The 20,282-nt window shown below is 36.5% G+C and overlaps 1 protein-coding gene across 1 annotated transcript in view; it reads left to right on the top strand.

Annotated features, from left to right (window-relative positions):
* Positions 1–510: 510 nt before the first annotated feature.
* The window catches only part of KIAA2026 (KIAA2026 ortholog), a 54,666-nt gene continuing 34,894 nt past the window's right edge, over positions 511–20,282 (top strand). The window contains exons 1-4 of the mRNA XM_058826579.1: positions 511–1,437; positions 3,742–3,942; positions 10,659–12,088; positions 19,236–19,312. Of these exons, the coding sequence (XP_058682562.1) occupies positions 701–1,437; positions 3,742–3,942; positions 10,659–12,088; positions 19,236–19,312 (2,445 nt within the window). The 5' untranslated portion in view covers positions 511–700. The remainder of the gene's footprint in view (positions 1,438–3,741; positions 3,943–10,658; positions 12,089–19,235; positions 19,313–20,282) is intronic.

A 20,282-nucleotide genomic window follows, 5' to 3' on the forward strand; every position in this document is an offset into this window, starting at 1 on the left:
GGGGTGAACTGGACAGAACGTGAGGGCAAATGTGAAAGGACGACAAGTGCACCCCAGACCAGGAAAGCGTCGTTAGTAGCAGCCTCCCCTCATAAGGCACTAATTCCTAAAATAAGCCGGGCAGAACCGAGCGTAGAATTGATTGCTTTTGTGAGCTGCTGCCTCGCTTCGGCGGCTGAACATCTGTGGTGGCACACCTCTGACATGAGACAACAGACCCGTTACGGGGCGGAAATCTCAGCCGCAGCAGCACAGGATCAGGGCTCTGCGGGGCCGGAGTGCGCTGCCACGGCCACGCGCGGCCGGAGCAGCCTCACCCCTCCCGTGAGGGGCTCGTCACCCCGGCCCGGCCGCGAGGCCCCGCCCCGCGCGCACCAGCGACCGCCCCTGCGTCGCCCCCGCCGGCTCCTAGCTGGGCGCCCTCTACTGACGTCACACCACACCCGGCGCTACACTCCGCCGCGGGCGCACCGCCGCTGGCCGGGCGCGCGCATGCGCGCTGGGGTGAGAGGCTCCGCGTTCTTTCCCGGTCGGGGGGGCCGCGCCCCCTCTTTCCCCTCAACTCGCGCTGCCTCGCGCGACGCCCGTTACTCGACGGACGCCGCGCGGCACCGGCTCGCACCGGCTGCCTGTCCGGAGAGCGCGCGAGCGGCGGGAGGTCCCGGCCGGCCCGGCGGGAAGGGCGCACGCGGGGGGTGGGATGCGCCGGTGCCGCCGCCGGCGGGTGGGGGAGAAGGGGGCGGGCCCTGAGGGCGAGGGCGCGGTCCCCGGGCGGGCGGGGCCGCGCGCCAGCCCAGTCGGTGCCTCCCTGCCGGCGGCCGCGTCCCGCCCCCCGGGCCGGCGGGGCGCTGAGCGGTGTCTGTGTGCGCAGGTGAGCCCGCTGCGGACCCGGCGGCCGGGCGAGGCGCAGCGCCGCAGTCCCCGGCAGGTGCCGGAGAACGGGCCCGGGGCGGGAGACATGGAGTCCCGCGGAGACCTCCCGGCGGATCGGCCCTCGCTCCTTCGGAGTGGGATAGAGGAGTCCGAGAAGGAGACGGATGATGAGGGAGGGAAGACTGCCTGGCAGCAGAGCCTGAATCCCGAGCTGCAGCAGGGGTACCGCATCCTGCGCGAGTTCCTCCTGGAGAAGTACCGGCCTCTGACGGCGCCGTTCCTGAAGCCCCTCGCAGATCAGGCATTTTTCGGGGAAGAAGGCGCTGGCTCCCTCTCGGGCCGTAAGAGCAGCCAGTCCATGCAGCAGCTGCCAGCTGGAATATGGTTATTGAAAATGGAAGAGAAATTTTCCAGTGGGCAGTATACAGGGATAGCAGATTTCGTGTGTGACTTCAGGCTCATGCTGGAGACGTGCTATCGGCTGCACGGTGTAGACCACTGGCTCTCCAAACAGGCCCAGAAGCTGGAGATGATGCTGGAGCAGAAGTTGGCGCTACTATCCCGGTAGGTGTAGAGAGCTGTTGGGGCCGTTCCGCGTGTTCTTTACACAAAGTGGAACAGGAGGGTGTGTTTCTTTACGTTAAAAATTCGTTAAAAGAAAACACGCATCGAACAAAACCCCACAAGAGAAAGAACACTGGAACTTTCAATACTTTCATGAAGATTAACATTTCCTATTGGGAACTATTAAAATCTTAATTCAAAACGCTTTGCAAATTCCAAACCTCAAAATGCCAAATAGAGCACAGCATTTCCTGGCTAAGATTTTCCTTCTGAAAGAAGCCTTTTGTGAACATGGAGGGACACTTGTTTACACAAGATGTCAAATGCTTCTTTCTTTATTTTATTTTATTCTGTCGTGAAGCTGCCTGAACTCTGTATGAATATTTGGCTCTTTGAAATTGTTATTTTGCAAACAGTGAAATTTTTACTGCTCTTAAAATCGTAGAAATAAAATATTAAGCCGAAGTTACCTGCTTGGAAATGGTGTATTTTTTGATAATTATGAAATAAGAGACAATGCTTAACGTACTATAGTCTTAAAGGGCAGAATGGAAATCATGGTGAGTTGAAATGTTAAGTTCCTGGCAGGAACTTTCTTACCAGCCAAAGCAGCTGAAACATAGAAAGCTCTCGAGCTGTATAGTAGAAAGCCTAATTTAAATCACAACTGAAGTACATGCTTTCTTGTGAGCTTGTCATAGGCATAGTTTAGTCATTATTAGAAAACCATGGTGGCTTCTTACAGTGAAACGCCCACTGGTCTTCTGAATGACATAGTATTCTGCATGTAAAAACCAAGAGGTGTTTTTGGTGAAGGACAGAGGTGGAGAAGGAATTGGAAGAAGTATTGGAAAATATATAAAACTGTGTGTCCATCAGCTTTAAGTTTGCTAGTGACACACAGAATGAACTGATAAGCTGGTAAGAATGTTGCTTGTGTAGGAAGAACACATCGGCAGTGGTGCAGAAGTCACCTGAAAGCAGAGTGAGTGTATTAATTCAATGTATGTTGCTGTAGCAACGGTATATTTGAAAGTGTTTCTGTGAAACAGCAGTTTTGGGACAGTCTGGTAGTAGAAGAGAAGAAGCTGAACGTAGTGCTTCTGGTTTGCTTGAGTAAAACCTGATATTCAAAAAACCCACAAAATTCCTGGCTTAATAGAATTACTGCTGGCAGATAAACAACAAAAGGCAACTTGTAAGATTTTGTGTTTTCAAATAGCAGTATAGTAGTTATATAGTAGGTATTTACTAAAAGATAAATTCAGTTGCTCTTGTCATTCTTCCATTCAATCCATGGTATTTCTCAGATAATTATCAGGAAATACTGATCTGTGAAGATAATCCTGCCTCAATGTGTAGTTAGTTTGTCTTGTATTAACTCTTCAGAGATTTGTAAAGATTTTTTCATTATGTCTGTGTGCACTAGCTTAGTAAAAGTTTCTTGGAACTCTAATTATAGAGGATTATGGAAAAAGTCAAAGTTCTTTTACGATTTTTAATTAGACAAATTTGGTTGAACGTTTAACATAATTTTATTTGTAACATGAAATTGAAGAGCTACTTCTTGGAACAATTGTTCTTACGTCATTGCACAGCAGTGTTTAAGTCAATGATCTCCTTCAACTGATTCAAGGGAATCAATCAATATTGCTTGTATAATTCCTGGATGCTACAAGCCACAGAAAATTATCTTAGAATGGAGGTTCCTTTTGAATAGAGGTGGGATTTTTCTCCTCTGTCCCTCAAATCTTTTTACAGGTGGTGAAAAACTCATACTAGTTTTAGTGGAGTATTTTGAAACACTGTAAGAGGAAATGTAACTTTGGAGACAAATTTGTAGTGTTTTGTCTTTCAGTTTTTGTAGTTTTAACTAGGACAAAACTAGTGTTTTACATATGCTTCCCCAGCCTAAACTAACTAATACACCTTTCCCCTCACCACCGAGCCCCCGACTTTTAGGATTCTGCTAAAAATGATATTTTCTTATCTTAAGTCTTGTGGAAGTTTTTTTCTTTCTAAATACTTATGGATTAAGATAGAGAATTCCATCTCCAAATAATATTTGGTAGCTTGTGGTAAATACACTGTTTTTAACTGGTGTGAAAACATAGGTCATATTAGTGTGCTTGGTTTAAGTTTAAAATTTCTTAAAGGAATTTTCAAAGTGGAAAAAATTGCAGGTGAAAAAATACCTGATTTTTTCTGAGTAAATATGCTCAATCCATGGTTGATAGGCTAGGCATTGAGGTGCCACTGGTATGGAAGTTCATAGTTGTGAACTGGCTTTCTTTTTTCTTCTAGGCATTTAAGAGAGAAAACATCATTAGCTGTAACATCTAGAGGATGCTATGGGCAGGACGAGGAGAAAACAACAGGATGCATTTCTACAAGACGTCGTTCCACACCTCGCAATTTAGTAGGTTTGTCAACAGGCATGTTTGAGTCTGTGATGGTTCAGGTTCTAAGACAAGAGGAGCAACTGAGAGCAAAAGAGGAAAAGAGGTAATAAGTAAAACAATTTTGTTTTAGTTTTGAATAGTTGTGTCTTCCTAGTTTTCTAGAGGGGCTAGCTTCTTATGGCTTTTTTTAGGTTAATAAACATTGTGGTGCTCTTGTGGGCTTAAGTTCATGACTTCAATACAGTGCATCCACAAAACAAAAGAATTGGTACCCATTTCTTGAAAAATTGGTGGCATCATTTAAGTTTTAAATTAAATTACAGCTGCACTTATTTTAGTGTGGCAAAGCTTCTAATATTAACTAAAAGCATCCACAGTAATTTCCTGCTAGTGCATTGTGGTTTATCATGTGTATCCTTGGACGAACTAGAAGAACGCTTAACTACAGTCTAATTCCATGATCTTGTCACTGCCTCTCTCACTGATAGCCAGAAGCAAATTGTCTCTGCCAGTGCCGCTGCTGTTACCTCACTGATGTGGCATTTCAGGTTGTCAGTTAGGTAACAATTTTAGATTGTATATGTAAATAACTCTGAGATTTTATGGTCTTCTTAAATTTAAGTTATATATTTCCAGGCAGTGTTTAATGTTAATATGTATCACTTTGAGGAAAATTAAGCTTGTATGTTTGTTTACTATAACAGTAATTTGAGTGAATCTGAGTGTCTAAAAATGGCACACAGTGGTAAGACAGTATTTGCTTCAGAAAGCAAAATGTTTCTAGCTTTTTTCAAAGTTTACAGCTTTGTAGACTTTTCCCCCTGTGTAACTAGCTTGCTTTTAATTTTGCTGGTATTCTTAATTTTCAGCAGATTTGAAGCTATATGGCTGACTTAACTGTAGACAGTACTTTCTGTAGAACTGCCTTCTTTTTTCTTACCACTAATGTTCTCATCACACTTTGCTAAAAAAAAAAAAAAAAAAGCAAAGATTAGTGATCTTGGGTTATTATTGGTGAAATTCTCTTGTTCCCGAACTCAGAACTTGGTAAGAATATTAGGAAAAAGAATATTTTGATTGGATTTTAATTCATTGATAGAGTCTGTTGAACAGTTTGTCAAACAAAATAAAAATTACGCATTCATACACCTGTTTTAAGTACGCTGCTGCAAAACTGTAGTAATTAACTGTTAAATCCGTGTATCTGGATATACTCAGAAGTCCCAGATCCTAGGCAAAAGATGATTGATTCTACAGAATATTCCACAATAACACAAAAACACCACAACTATCTTGCCTCTTTACGCCCTAGAATTTTGAACTGTACCACTTATTAAGAAGTAATAAAAATCTGTCAGTAGATAGCTGGTTTAATATTTGACTCTATTGACCTCTCCAAGTAATCATGCTTCAGATAGCTTCTCTCACTATTATTTCTTAATCACATCATGTTTTCAAAGTAATTGGGACCTCTGAACCAATTCTTTCTCAGCTCACCAAAAATGTCCCAAAAGTACCTTTTCCGAGCACTTTAATGAAAAAGGTTTGGAAGTTGAAAGCCCTATAAAGTTAGCTGCACATTTCCAGTGAAGATCATATTTTACAGTATATATAAATTTTCAAAGTGCTGTACATATCAATGTACACACTTTCAACACTGTTTTTAATTGAGAATGTATTGCAACTTTCTCAACTTACTTTGGCTTATTGCTAAAGTATATATTATGTTATTATGAAGAGAAAATGTTTTTTCTGCTAATTTTTTTTATTTTCTTCAGAAATCTAATATACTGAGGTTGGCACAGAAGAGGTACTTTCTAAACAATATGTAAGATTGCAGCCTTTGGTATTTTAGTTGGAGAGCACAGTGCTGGCAAATGAGTTGTGTTTGGATTGGCAACATTTGCTCTTCACCCATCTTTAGGATCTTCAACTCATCTTTAGGATGAGTTACCAGGAACATAAAAACAGGGCTCAGTTTCTGGCCATCTAGTGGGTGACTTAGTATGCTTGTAGTTGTAATTTATGCTTGTAGCCATAAATTATCTTTGTTTAGAATGTCTCAGAGTTGCATGCTCTCAGTCCCAGAATAGTAAGATGGCAAATGCAAGGGCCTTTCTATAATATTTATTCTCATATCCAAAGAAATTGCCTGGTGAAGTCCAAGTTTATATGTAATTCTTTACTTTAGATATTTAGATACTTTCATAAGACACAGGCATCTTCTGATGAGAATTAAATTAAAATTAAATTTAAAATAGTCAAACATATAAATAAATATAATCAGGTATATTATATAGGAATAAAACTAAAATACAAATTAAATTAGTAGATTAAATCCTTGAAATACTTTTTGATTATTTATTTTCCACAAAATCCTGGAAATTGATTTTGCTTTTTTTATAACTGCATATTCTGGAAGAACATTCTGGAGTGGGTTTTTTTATCTTCTCTTCTGTAGTAAACTTCAGGGAAATCCTACACCAAATCTTTTAGTTATACAGGTATCCTTTATTGAGAGTTCTCTTTTTCTTTAATTGATAAAATTAAAAGAAATCCATTTTCTTTAATCCAAAAAGTAATTTATCCATTTCTCGCATGATCAATTTCATTTTTATTTATGTAATGTTTTATAACTTTCCCCAAGTGACACATTCATGATGGTAGACTTGACATATAAAAACTTAAAAGATATCATTGCAAAGTTGATTTCACTATTTTGCAACTAATAATTTTTTGTACAGCAGCAAAAGCACTTCCCCCCACCAAGGTGCATATATGAGAATATCTGATTTATGTTTATTGTCAGTCTTGCTTGTCAGCATTCCTTTTGTTCAATTGTTGTAATTACCAGAATATTGACTATCTTCTTCAAATTATTAACTACATTTCTATGAGTTTCTACTGAGCTGCTTGCTTACTTGTTAAGTAAGTAACAAATCAATTAATTTACATATTAATTAACAAAAATAGTCGTGCAATTATTCTATAATTAGAAATTATTGACTAATTAGCTAGATACCGAAATATAAAGGTAGATTCCTACTGAAATTTTTAAAACCACCAGTGAATGCCAGGTAACTGGTTGATTTCAGTGGGAATCAAGTGTCTGCATGGCTTTGGTTTGTTGAAAATTACATAGGCAGTTCTGTATCTTTCATCTCTGAAAACATGTTCCTGGGATAAGTTTATGACATATTGCTTAAAACATTTAAAGAATTGAATTCTAGTTGCAAGTTAGTAATTTAATTAAGGAAATTGTGGAATAAGGTATGCTTATATAGTCAATTTTGGTTTTTATGAGGATATTAGCATGCAATTAATTGGATCCAATGGAAAAATATAGTGTATGTAATAATAAGATATAAGATACTTGAGATACAGAAATAAAGTTATATGGGCTTCTCCAAATTTAGTGTGTTCTAGCTACTAAATCTTGGCTTAATTTAGAATAATAAATAATATTGCTAATCTGTATATAACTTTCTATTTTATTTTTTAAAAGAAAGTTTGTAGAAACAAGTTATTGTGAATTAAAATAATTCTCTGTGTCTTGTCTTTAAGAATTCTGGTGTCTGACCTTTAACCTGTGAATCAACACTTCTGTTGTTAGACTTATACTTGGTTACATTAGACATGGTAATTGGGGGAACAAAATTAAATCTAGTCTTTGTCTCCTCTCCCCACCAAGAAATGTTGCAAGCAGGAAGCAATTTGCTTGTGATATGAGTCTGCTGCCTTAAATAAGGGAGGAAATTATAAGAAGAACAAGGAGTTATGTCTGGACTCTGTTTTAGGTGTTATCTCTACTTGCATATCATGTTTGCTGAGTTTTAAGGTCAGATGCCGCTCTTCTTATCCACTAACCTTCTCATCACACTTTGCTAAAAAAAAGAAAGCAAAGATCACTAGGGTTATTCTGCAGCAAAACAGCTGCTGCAGATGTGTTCTAGGAATATGGCTGTTGTTAGTGTAGAAAAATCAACTTTACCTTAGAATAGTTTTGTTACTACTGGAAGTCCAATACATATATACAAACATATTTCTAGTAAATTTAAATAGAAGTTTGAAACAACAGGATATTTTACAATTGCAGTCAGCATGAAAGCTAAATATGTAAGTCCAGAGAATTTCGTAGTATAAGGATATTTGTGACACTAAAATATCAAATGTCTTCTTACCTCCCTCTCCAGTTTCTCTCTTCCTTCACCCCTGCTCCCTTGTCCTGTGTCCTATTCCCTCTTTACTTCCCTTTATCCTCTTGAAAAAAAGCTATGCCCTTCAAAACATGCTAGCAGGAGGACCTCAATAATGAAATTAATGAAATGAAAATGTGCTATCATTTACATTTTTTTCTTGAATGTCTGCTGAGAATGAAATGATAACAGATATTGTGATAAAACAACAGCTTAAAAAGAAGACAAACTTTTTACATGAAAAAACTTACAATTTTCTTTTTAAAGAGCCTTTTAAAACATTCTTAAAAATTACATAATAATTGTATTTTTATCTAGGCAGAGGTGTTTATTTTGATAATTCTACCTTGGTTTAAATTTTCACTTGGTAAAACGTTGAAACTGCTTGCAAAGATGATATTTTTGGATTGCCTACAGCTTTTTTTTTATTAAACAATACTGAAATGCTGTTGTTTCTACATAGGTTCCATCTCGCCATGTACTCACTATTTAGTCTTGTTGCCATACCATATTAATAAAGTTCACACCTTTTGGAGGCAAGGAAGTATGTTTTACATTTAGGAGGAACGAGGGAATGGGATCCAAAAGTGCTGTGAAATTTATATGTGAGACCACTTTTGTGTAGTAGAATATCTTCCTCTGCCTCACTTGGACATTAGGTATTTTTATTTATTATATCAATGCAATATTAGCACATTTAAATAGAACATAAAACAGAATAAAAATAACACTCATTTTAGATGTGCAAGTAGTATGGCCAAATTTAGTGGTTTATTCACCAAGAATGGATAATAGAAGTTTGTGCTGCAAAGTGGGATTTTGTCTTTATATTCCATCCTTTATATTCTTAAGTTAATGCTGCACTGGGAGACTGAAGTTAAGAATTTACTGACTTGTTTGCTTTTACCTTTTATGTTTTACATAAGTCTATCTTTCTGAACTTACTAGGTATATAAATAACAAGGATGCATATATGTGGTATTAAAAATTTCTGTTCAAATTATGGTAACAAGTCACTGAACATTTAATTTTATTTTAGAAGATAAAGTATTTAGTAGAGTCTTACTGTGTTTTATGGTATTTTGCATATGCATGACATGTTTCTCCTGTGCTGATACTGAAGTGTGGACAAAGCTACTTTGTTGCATTTTTTGCATTGTTAAGATAGCTAGTCAATAGTTTATGCTTGAAATACATGCCCTTCAAGCTGGAAGCCACTATCAGCTTCATGTTACTGAAAGAAACATTTTAATTTATCATTACTCTTTTGCTGAATTTGGAAGGCATTGATGCTTTCAATGGATACATAGCATTTATTTGCTACTTGTTTATGAAGAAATAATATTGGAGACTACCAATTTGGAAATAAGGATGTGAAAATTCCAGTAGCAGGTCACATTTGTGTTAGAGGCAGGTGATAGTTTTCACCAGCGATAGAAGCTTCAGAGAAAAAAGAAGCTTAGGATGAGCTCTAAAAAAATTTTCTGTAAGTACAGCTGTATCCTATTCCTGTCTTTTGTAATCTGGTTGTGCCTTTAGGCAAAAATGTTAGTTTACTAGTGCAGCAGCATTAAAGAAAATTTCCTTCTGTTGGTAACTTTTGATATTTGTGTGATTCATGCAGATGTCCAGTTTTCTGCTTTGGAAATAAATTGAGATATCTTGTATCTTAGATGGTAAGCTACATGTAATTGACTATCTGAAATGGAAGCGTTTCTTTTTCTAGCATGTGTTGCCCTTAAATTTCATGATGAATTTACAAATAAAAGCAAATAGAAGTTCCCAGTCTATCATAAAAGGTTTACATACTGCTGTTATGTTTCCTTTTGCCAGTGTTTTGTGTGGACTCCCAGATAACTCAGAAGTTTTTACAGGCCTCTGGTTACTGATAACCTCTTTTTCCGAGCATGTTATTTCTGCTCTATCCTGTTTTTTAGATAGGGGGCCCAGAACTGAATATATTTTTTCAGGTGAGGGCAATCCAATCAATCTAATAACAGTTTATTTTTGGTATTATTTTCCTTCACATTCTTTGTGTGTCCTGATACTTGTTTCTTTTTTGACCACCATTGCAAACTGGCTAGTAACATACCTTGGGATGTGAGGGAAAATGGCTCTTGTACTTGTAAATGAAGCACTTAGCAATTAGGCATGTATACTTGTGTGCTGAGGAAGGGAAGTACAAGGCTAGTGATGTGAGCCACAGGGCAACCATTTGAAAACAAGATTTATGTGGAATTTGTTTCAGAGATTTTTATATGGATAGTTTCTTGTAAATACTCAATTTTGATTAAAAGGGATTGAGGAAGGAAATATATTTTTTTTAATAACTGAAAATCTAGACAACTCAAACTATTGATTGAGTACATATGCCAGGTTTTTTTCTTATCTTTCTCCTTTTTTTAAACTAGTGGTTATAGAAAAAAAAAACTGCAGTAATTTCCCATTTTGGTTGATGTGTTTTGCACTGCAAAGACAGACGGAAGTAAAACTTCAGTTTTACTGTGCTCTTTATAACTTCAAGATAAGTATGTTTGACATAGTGTAGTCCTGATTTTTTTTTTTCCTCTCTCATTTCTTTTTTCACCCAATATCTGAATTGTCATGTAATTTCTTTTAATAGGCAGAGAGATCAAGAAAGAAAGGAAGCAGAAGAAGCTAGTCAGAAAGAAATAGAAGAATGGGAAAAATCACTTTTAGCTCAAGCAGCACCTACAAGGATGGAGACAATGTGGGAGATTCCAGCTATTGGTCATTTTCTTTGTTTAGCACAACAGATTTTAAATTTACCTGAAATAGTATTCTATGAATTGGAACGTTGTCTTCTGATGCCTCAGTGCAATGTTTTTTTATCGAAAATAATGACTTCTTTGTTAAGTCCTCCTCATCGCAGACCTACATTGCATCGCAGGCCTACATTCTCCTACAGGACTTGGGAAGCAGCACTCAGAAAGAAAGTGCAACACTGGTATACTGTTGTGGGGCAGACCGACAATCCTAATGGTGCTGCAGAAAAACTTGGATTGTGTCCCCAGTTTTTCAAAGTGCTTGGAGAAGTTAATCCCTTGGAGGAAAAACCATTTCATGAGCTACCATTCTACCAAAAAGTATGGCTGCTAAAAGGTCTCTGTGACTTCGTGTATGAAACACAAAAGGATGTTCAGGATGCAGTGCTAGGTCAGCCTATCCATGAATGCAGAGAAGTAATTCTTGGTTATGACTGCTTGGAAAATGCATACGTTCACTTTCCACAGTTCTGTGGTGCAGATGTTCGAATTTACAAACAAAAACCTTTTCAGGCTCCTGAATTCCCGTCTCTTCCCATCAAAGTTAGAAAAGTGCCACGTATTAAATCAGAAAGAGTAAAACATGAATATGGAAGCAAAAGCAATGGGGAAGTCAGTTCTGCTGGGACAGAACTGCTGTGTCATTCCAAGACAGAAGGAGAGAAAACTACAGACATTGTTATCTGTCCAGAAAAAAGAACACGTTTAGGTAGCTTTAGAGTCACTACAGAGGAGATGAAGATTGATTGTGAAATAAAAGCCTCGAGAGTTTGTGACATCAAAAAACCTGGTTGTTATAAAGAAAACTTCAGGAATTTGATTACTTCAGGAGAGATTGTTGATATAGGTGTTCACCCTAGTTCAGAAGAAATAACAGACGTGGAGAATGGACAGAGTTGCACTGAAATGACCAGAATAAGATCTGAGCTGAGTCCGTTCAAGGAGAACACACTGAAAGCTTGCCAAATGCATATCAATGGCACTTATAATGAAAACCAGGGCAGAAATTACCATGAATCTGCTAAAGAAACAGTGCTAGAAACCTTAATGCAAAATAATAAGAAACTAAATAAGATGCTGGCAAAAAAGAAGAAAAAGAAAAAAAAGAAGTTGAAAGATATTCTAAATGAAAATTTACAGAGAAAACTTGATGACTTGCAAAGAAAGCGTGAGATTCATCTTCATCCATTCAAATCATATAAATCTGAAATCCAGAACAAGTTATTTATAATTAAAAAGAAAGCAAAACATAAGAAGCACAAGTCTGGTAAGTTGACATTTTTACTTATAGTAAAAATTAGGAGGATACGGATTTTTTTTTTTTTTATAGTTGTTTTCTTAGCTGGTAAGTCTACATTTTATTTTGTGAGAAAGGAGAGCCTTATTGCATTAGACAGTTTGGATATTAATCTTAGAGTCAAAGTTACCTACCCAATAACACAATATAAAATGTGAGTGGATTAAACTGTGATTCATTTGCAGAATGTATCTTTAGAGAACATAATTAATTGGAAGGGTCAATTTGTTGCAAAAAAATATTCAGGAGAATGAATGTGACTGCCTGCTTGGCATCAGAGAGTGTCACTTGAAGGCATTTCATAGTATCTTGTATTATAGCAATTATGGAAGGGATGTTTCTCCCTTTTCTGCTAATATTATCTTATCCAACTTATGAAGAAACATAGAGTAATTGTAGGAGATGATGAATCCAAAGTCACTCATAATGTAACTGTGCAGTCTTAGGTCACCAAAAAATACTGCTTTGTGGGCCTTAGTCTAACAATCTGGGTACATTGGTATCAGAATTTAAGCTGATGACATTTTTATTACAGAACTGGGCAGCACCCAGTTAAGTGTTTCAGGTAAGTGATATACAACCCAGGTTTCAGTTAAATCAATGGAAAATTTCAAAGGTATTTGCAAACAGTAAAGTTACAAAAGCCTTAAGTCAGTTCAAGTTGTTCAGGTAGCTGTAGTATTTTTGATGTCATAGGAAGCAACGTAAAAGCTTAATCCTTTTGAGTCCTGGGCTAAGTTATCTGTGCTAGATTTTAGCAGACTCCTTCAAACATTATATTTTTTGAAGTGACAGGCTGCTTTTCAGAACAGTGTAGACTGACAGATAAATATTTGATTTCATCTGAAAAGCAAAAAGCCAAAACCAAGCATCTGGGTGATGAAAAAATATCGTCTGAAGGTTAAGAAGCTAGCCAAGGTCTGATGGCAGGGCATGTAGCTAGAAATCAAAATTTAAAGCTAAGAGAACAAGTAATATTTAGATCCTAAGTATTTGCACATAAAACCCCAAAACTGTCTTGCTATTCAAATCACAAATTCCTCCTTCCAAAATATTTCACTGCCTACATCTAAACAGAAGTTTTAAGAGTTGCAGTTGAAGTTCATATATGTAGTATTCAGGGAAACTGATGTATTTACATTTTCCTTTGTGACTGTTAGCTCTCCAAATGTGTCACTGTTTTCAGTCTTCTTAAAACCAAGCAAACTCTGCCCGAATGGCAAACAAGGAGTCTCATTTGGGGAACTGTTGTCCTTTATGTCATGTTATGTTGAGGCATTTCCCATCTTACTCTGACTACTTCTTCATTGCTGGAGAAAATTTTGCAATAACTTCACAGCATTGCAAGAAAGTGCTTTTCTTCCTATGTTTGTTAAATGTCCAGTGGTCCTGTAAAATGTCCAGTGGTCCTATAGCTGCTAGGCTGAAATGGATAGCATTGGATTCAATTCATGCTAATACCTTGTTGTTTTGTAATGCTTCCTAATGTTTAAGGTTAAGTAGTTCCTAAAGTTTAAGGCTAAGTAGTATTTCTTAAAGATTCTCTGAAATTAAATCTTCTGTTTAATGGTTCCCTTACAATGTAGAGCAGAAAAAGTAATTTGATAAAGCTTGTCTTTATCATTTACAAAAATACCTGATTTAAGTCTGGTCCTAGCCATAATAATTCTTTACAATGTTCTTTAAGAGTACAGTAAGTAGAAGAGAACATCAGGAATATTAAAGTGAGGACCTTTCATTACTTTTTCAAAATCAACAAAATTATTTTTTTCCTGCTATTGGTTCTTTTAGGCAGCTAAATGTAACTGAGTCACAGTTTGTGGTTCTATTGAGATGATTTGCATATTCCTGACTTGCTGTGGCAGTGGTACCCATAGTGAATATAGACTGGTCATGCAGTTTTTCGATCTGAAAACTTCACGGAAATATTGTGAACAGAACTTACTGGAGAATACAGCTATGTTATGACCTCTACCATAGTGACAGAGTTTTCTTACAATTTATGAAAAGGTGTGACCACTTTATTGAATCTATGTCTTTGAAACAAGGTGATGGTTATTATTGTGGCAGTGTTCTGTGTCAGTATTATTGACAGAGTAGTACTGAATGTAATGGAATGAGTCAGAGCAGTTCTATAAACAGCTGCATGCTATGCATTGATTTTTATAAGTTATTTTCTTACTGGAGTTAGATAACTTCAAGTGCAAGGCACAGTGCAAGAGCATGAGAATCCTACAATTGCATGTTTGAAACATGGATTGGATGAAATTCAGAACATCTGTAGGGTTGAGAAAATAGAAGGGACCAGAGGCTGCTTGAAATAACTGTGATGTGCCTGAATCAGAGGTTGAAGTAAGTGTAAACTGAATCTCTTTTTATTCAAATTGGTATAGAAAATACCAATACAGCGTACAACTTTACAAGAACCTTGGATGTAAATTCTGTATACTCATGCTCTGGAAAATTCATGGTTGTCTTCCTGCTTGAAGCCCATTTTACTATATATTTTATTTTTTAGAGTACCACTGCATTTTGTACATGAAGTCAAGCATTACTTGAATATGATAAAATTAATTTAATTTTTGGCAGCAATTTTGTAGTGCCTGGTTTTTACTGTCCTTGGGAGTTTAATCTACAGAAGTCTCCTGGAGACTCTTCTCTTCAGTGTTGTAAAAACTCTGTTGTGTTGTCTCGCCTGTAGATAAAAGAACAGCCTGTTGATCACCTTGAAAACATTAAGTGAGGTATTCCAGCAAGTAACAATGTAGACCATGCATAAAGCTTCAGTGCCACTGTCTACAGAAGCATGTACCACTGAGGTTTTATAAGGTTTCAGATGTTGTTCTGTACATCAGGAATATTAATGCACTTGTTCAGACTGACTTAGATCATTTGACCACATAAAAGTGTATGATGGGTCAATATGGAAGCTTCAAAACTCTATAATAATGCTTCATTTTTCAGATTGTATCATGTTATATCTGCTAAAAGAGGAGCTGTTGGGAGCAAGATAGAAAAGTAGGAGATTAAAAGGAAATAGGATGTATTTGTACATGTACTATGTACAGTAGTTGCCAAATCTTTGAAAGACAGGAAGTGTGTCATACGAATTTGTTAACAGAAAGATGCATGGCCTGTTAATCAATATGAGAGCACTGCAGTTGCTGCTAGAATGTACTGAAAAAACAGGAGTTCTTGCAATTGGACAGGGCTAACTTAGCTGTTTTCTACCATGACAAATACTACTGAGTTGGTGTTTGATATTAAAAACATCTGTTGCCCCATCTGGGATAACAAGACTCTGCTCCATATCCAAGAAAAAGTTGCAGTCTTATAAAAAATAATTAATAAGTTTTTATTCAAAATTGCTCTGTGTTGTTACTTTATAATTTGAAGCATGGATTGGCTTTGCTTTTGCTCATCAAGGAGAAGCCACAAGAACTCAAATACCAGAGTTCATAATAAAAAGTTTTACCAGATCTGTAAAAATGTTTCTGTTTTCAAATCACATTGATCTCAATGTAGAAAAGGTTAGAAATAGGTTGTATTGTTCTTGCTGAAGAAATTTACAAGTGTCAAGAACATTTCTTGGGCTTAGTGTTTTATTAGTCTCATTTTTATGCCAAAAATATTACTAGGAGATACCTGAATTATCTCTTTGTTTCCCCTTCTTCACCCTTAGATGGCAAGACCAGCTTGAGGTGGCTTATATTTTAGTTGCATCTAATCTCCACAATGTGCTTTTTGGACACTCATTTCTTCAGGTCTTCAGGTCCTAGTTGTTATGTTTGTTAATTGCTTGTGTATCTATTCACTGACAGTATCCGTAGAATTTGCTTTGGCTTGAAAGGAAAACTTATGGCAGTCAGATTTCTCCTCGACCTACTGAACTTAAGTTTGATGTCTAAGAATTTTCACAGAGCTGGCCAAGGGATTCTTGGTTCATAAAATGTTGACTTGCTATGAATTCCTCTTGGGGGTGAGATGCCTCATAGTCTCTTCCAGTCTGAGCTGAAACCAAACTGAGATGTGAAGCCTTTTGGAAAAAGCTGTGTGGAGACATAATTACTAGTTATGACACAGTAAATTGTTAGTGGATGTAAATTTACACTGGAATATCTTTAAATATGGGTAGGAAGCAGGCTGTATTGAATTGAGTAGATTAACTAAGCAGATTATGTATATGACATTCTTAATCATAAGTATTTTTCTAGTAAGGATTTAATAAGGTTCTAGTAAGGTTTACTAAGGTTCTACTAATGTTCTAAGTTTTTTCTAATTGACTCTTTTAGTTAGTAATTAAGTGTATTTGTACAATAAGTATGCTCTGAAAGGCACAGTGCTCCATGATTCAAAATGCACTGTGATCTAACTGCTGTCAGAAACATTACTTCATCTGCTCAGGAGTTAATATAAGTCTTTGAGATAGTTTCTTCATCCAGGATTATGGACAAAAGATCTCTAGCAGACCTTAGTGGAGTGATTTGAGAAGTTGCCTCTCACTGGTGATTTTGATATCCCAAGACGGCATTGTTTTCTGGATGTTTAAAACCAATTACATAGAAAAGATACTTACGTTTATTGCACAGTTGCAAGTCTGGGTGCTGTGTGGAAATCCACAAAACCATCACATCTCTGGATTACAAAACTGCATTTTTGTACACTTCATAAAAATGTATTTCACTTATGTAATACATATGAGTTACAGATAACTGCCAATCGTGAAGGACTTGGTTTCTGTTACCATCGTTTAGAACTGATAAATGATTTTTGAAAAAACAGATACCATCTTTTTAAAAAGGGAGAAATTGTCAGTTCTACCACTACAATTTCCTTCTAATATTGATTTTGTATTTTGAAAGGGTGTTACTGAGGTAGAAGATGAATTTGCCCTAAGTAGTTTGCTGTATATATTAATTCTCTCCCATGGTACAAGTATCTGTAGGTTTTTTTTGTTTGTCTGTTTTTAATACATTATATCAAAAATGCCTGCACCATAGGGACAGCTGGTGTCAAAAAAACAGGAAAAAGACTGTGATGCTGCTCTAGACAGATATGTACTTAGCTCATGGCAGTTACCAGCCTGGGAATTTTGTTGGCTTTTTGGTACGTATATTCCAACTGGTATGCTTTATATGTCAGACTCTAATTTCATGAGTAAGGCTCATTTTCTTGTGCTTCTAGATGGTTTCTTTTAATTCTTGGTCTGTCTGTAACTCTGTATCTTTCCTACTTCATGCTTTTCAGATGCTGATGTGTGGAAAGAAATGTTTATTTTATTTGGGTTTCTAATTATTTATAACTCTTCCTAAAAATTTTCATCCTCCTTTTCATAAGGATATAGTCAGGAAAAGAGAAAGAATATATCTGTTTAACTGTTACTTCTTGAATTACACTGCATCGTACATCATATAGCACTGGATGATGAAAATAGTCAAGTAAATACTTGTTGAAAAAATATTGACAAGTATTCTAGTAAAATGAAAATTCTGTTTTAAACATATTAAAATTTTTCTTTTTGTAAGGAAGCAAGACAATCTAGCTGCCTTATTTTTTGTAGTTTCATTTAGTTATCAGATAACATTTTTAAAAAGGGCTATAGCAAGGGGCCAACATGTGACCAGACTCCTTTTTGAGTCAGTTTGTCAAGAAAGCTTTTAAGCATCTACTTTTCATTCAGTGAACAGCATTGTTTTCAGTAGTAGCATGCATCTGTATTCATAAAGTATGTAACAAAAATGCTGACTTTTTTTCCCATTGTCAGAATGTTTAGTTTGTTATTCTAATAAATAAGCTTCCCTGTTTTATCATGTATTCTCTGATGTGAGAATTCTTTTTGGACATTGAGGGCATTTAAAATTTTTAAATATGGTTGGTATGGGTAGTTTCTAGGCTGTTTTATTAATTTTAATATAGCTTGATTTTATGTGGAGCTTCAGGTCTAGATTCTTCAAGCCCTGGACCTTGTCCTGTTAAGTGAGTTTATTTCAGAGTCAGGTAACATGTTCAGGAAACTCACAGTATAATAAACTGGAAATATAAATGCCTAGACATCTATGAGTATTTGTATGTATGTGTGCATATGCATATGCACACACATAAAGCATCTGTTAGGAAGAAGGTTAAGTGAAATTTTTGCCAGTATTTTCATTAAAATAAATATTGAATCTGCCTGTGCTTGTACTATTGCCAAGTGCCTGCAATCAATCTAGCTGACAACAAATTCCACATTGGATGATTATTTTCTTCAAGCTCTCTTTTTGTCAAAGGTTTTTAATTATTGTTTAGGACTCCTGAATGTGAACGAGTGATAATATTAGAGTGATGATTTTGGCCTGAGTGAACAAGTTAAAAGTGATCTTGTTCTAATTTACCGTATGAATGTAGAAATAATCATGTAAGAAACTTTGCTGTCATGCTTGGTGACATCACTAGATTTGAGAAATGTGTATGACTTGTAAACGCCTGTACTGTAGGTGGTAAAGCACTTGCCTTACCTTCACAGAGATTTTTTTCTTCTGTTTGTATATAGCACAGCTGCCTGTGAAGTGCTTTATAGGACGTTGGTTGCCTTTTTATAAAAATGTTAGGTATTGCCACAAGCAGAAGAAACAAATCAATCTAATTTCCTTGGTAAATTAAGTATGTTCAATCAGGGATTTCTAGATACTACTTGTGTTTTGAGGGTATCTTTTTACTAATAGATACAGAGATTCCAGATCCTAATGTGTTGCTCTTTAGAGTGTTAGAGAAACCAATCTTGCAGGTAAGATGCTGTGTTTCTTAGGTTTGTGTCTTAAGTTCGGGATTTCAATTCTTTGAGAAGAGTGGTGGCAATGCTACTTACAGAACTTAAACTTTTAGGCGCTGTATTATTGAAATTATTGTAGTATTTTTTTTTCTTTTTTTTCCTTCCACTCCACACAAAAAACTGCAGTACACAGATCCTTGTTCAATGTTTGCTTCTGCTGAGTCTAGTTCTGATTCATCATGTCTACATGACTTGCTGAAAACCATCTGTTAGTTGCAGTTTAACTTACAAGTTGGTAGTAATTTGGTTTTATTAATGAAGTACAATGAACAGCATTATGAAGCTTTTCTCTTTTAATCTTACAAGGAAAAAAATCGCTATCTAAAAAAGCAATCACAAAGAAGAGGAAAGGTGTCAGAAAGTCTACCATACCGGAATTTCAGGTAAATTATTTTAATTTTTGTTTTAAGCACTTGAAATCTGAATGTCTATGAAATAAGTCCTTTCATTTCTGATAGAGATCTTGGAAATATTTACTGAAGCTTCTTCTAGTTTTAAAGGTTTAAACTGATATTTTTGAAAGTACATTTCACCTTCTCTTGGTAGAAAATACTTTATCATTTTTAGCATGTGCAACTTGAACATTATTGTCAATGTTGTTTATGATCGCAGATACATTTGTTACAGTATAAAACATGGGAAAACTAGGACTTGTTAAAGACATTTTTAAGGTAGATATAATCGTTTGGGTTAAAATTACTTGGTTTTATATGAGGTGTGACAATGTGGTTCTTGAATTGAAATATGCTTGGTTAACTGAGGGACTTGCAAAAAATTTATAACTGTGCTTTCCATGCTTACAGCTGTTATTCCTTATCAGTATGTGATTTCTTGGCTTCTAGGACCTCTTAGGTTCTAGAAAGCAACAAGAGTTTTAATTATGCTAATATGGTTTTATGGTGCTGTAGTAGAAGTGTGACAGTACATCAGTTCTAAGTTGCTCTCTCTGTATGCAAAGCTGCTTGGATTGAAGTCCTCCTTTGGCTTTTTTTCTTTCTTTTTTTCTTTTTTTCTTTTTTTCTTTTTTTTTTTTTCCTTCAGAGAGCAATCTGTGCAAGTTTGGCCAGTAGGCTTGCATTGAATCACGGCTATTTTGTAATACCCTCACCCTGAATCAATTGAGCCCATCACGATCACGTTTCAGATGGAGCTAGTAGAATTTATCATGTTAAAATTGGGTACTAACAGTCAGTGTTGAGAGATGACTGATATTTAAGTGTACACTGACTTTGTCTGTATTATAATGGTGGTGATTAAAATGTTTTGCTAACAGCTCCAAAAAGTAGGTACATGTATATTTTTTTTCCCCAAGCATATTATCTCCATACCATGGATATATACAGTTGGTTTAGA

The sequence above is a fragment of the Poecile atricapillus genome, chromosome Z (genome assembly GCF_030490865.1).
Source record: "Poecile atricapillus isolate bPoeAtr1 chromosome Z, bPoeAtr1.hap1, whole genome shotgun sequence".
Lineage (NCBI taxonomy): Eukaryota > Metazoa > Chordata > Aves > Passeriformes > Paridae > Poecile > Poecile atricapillus.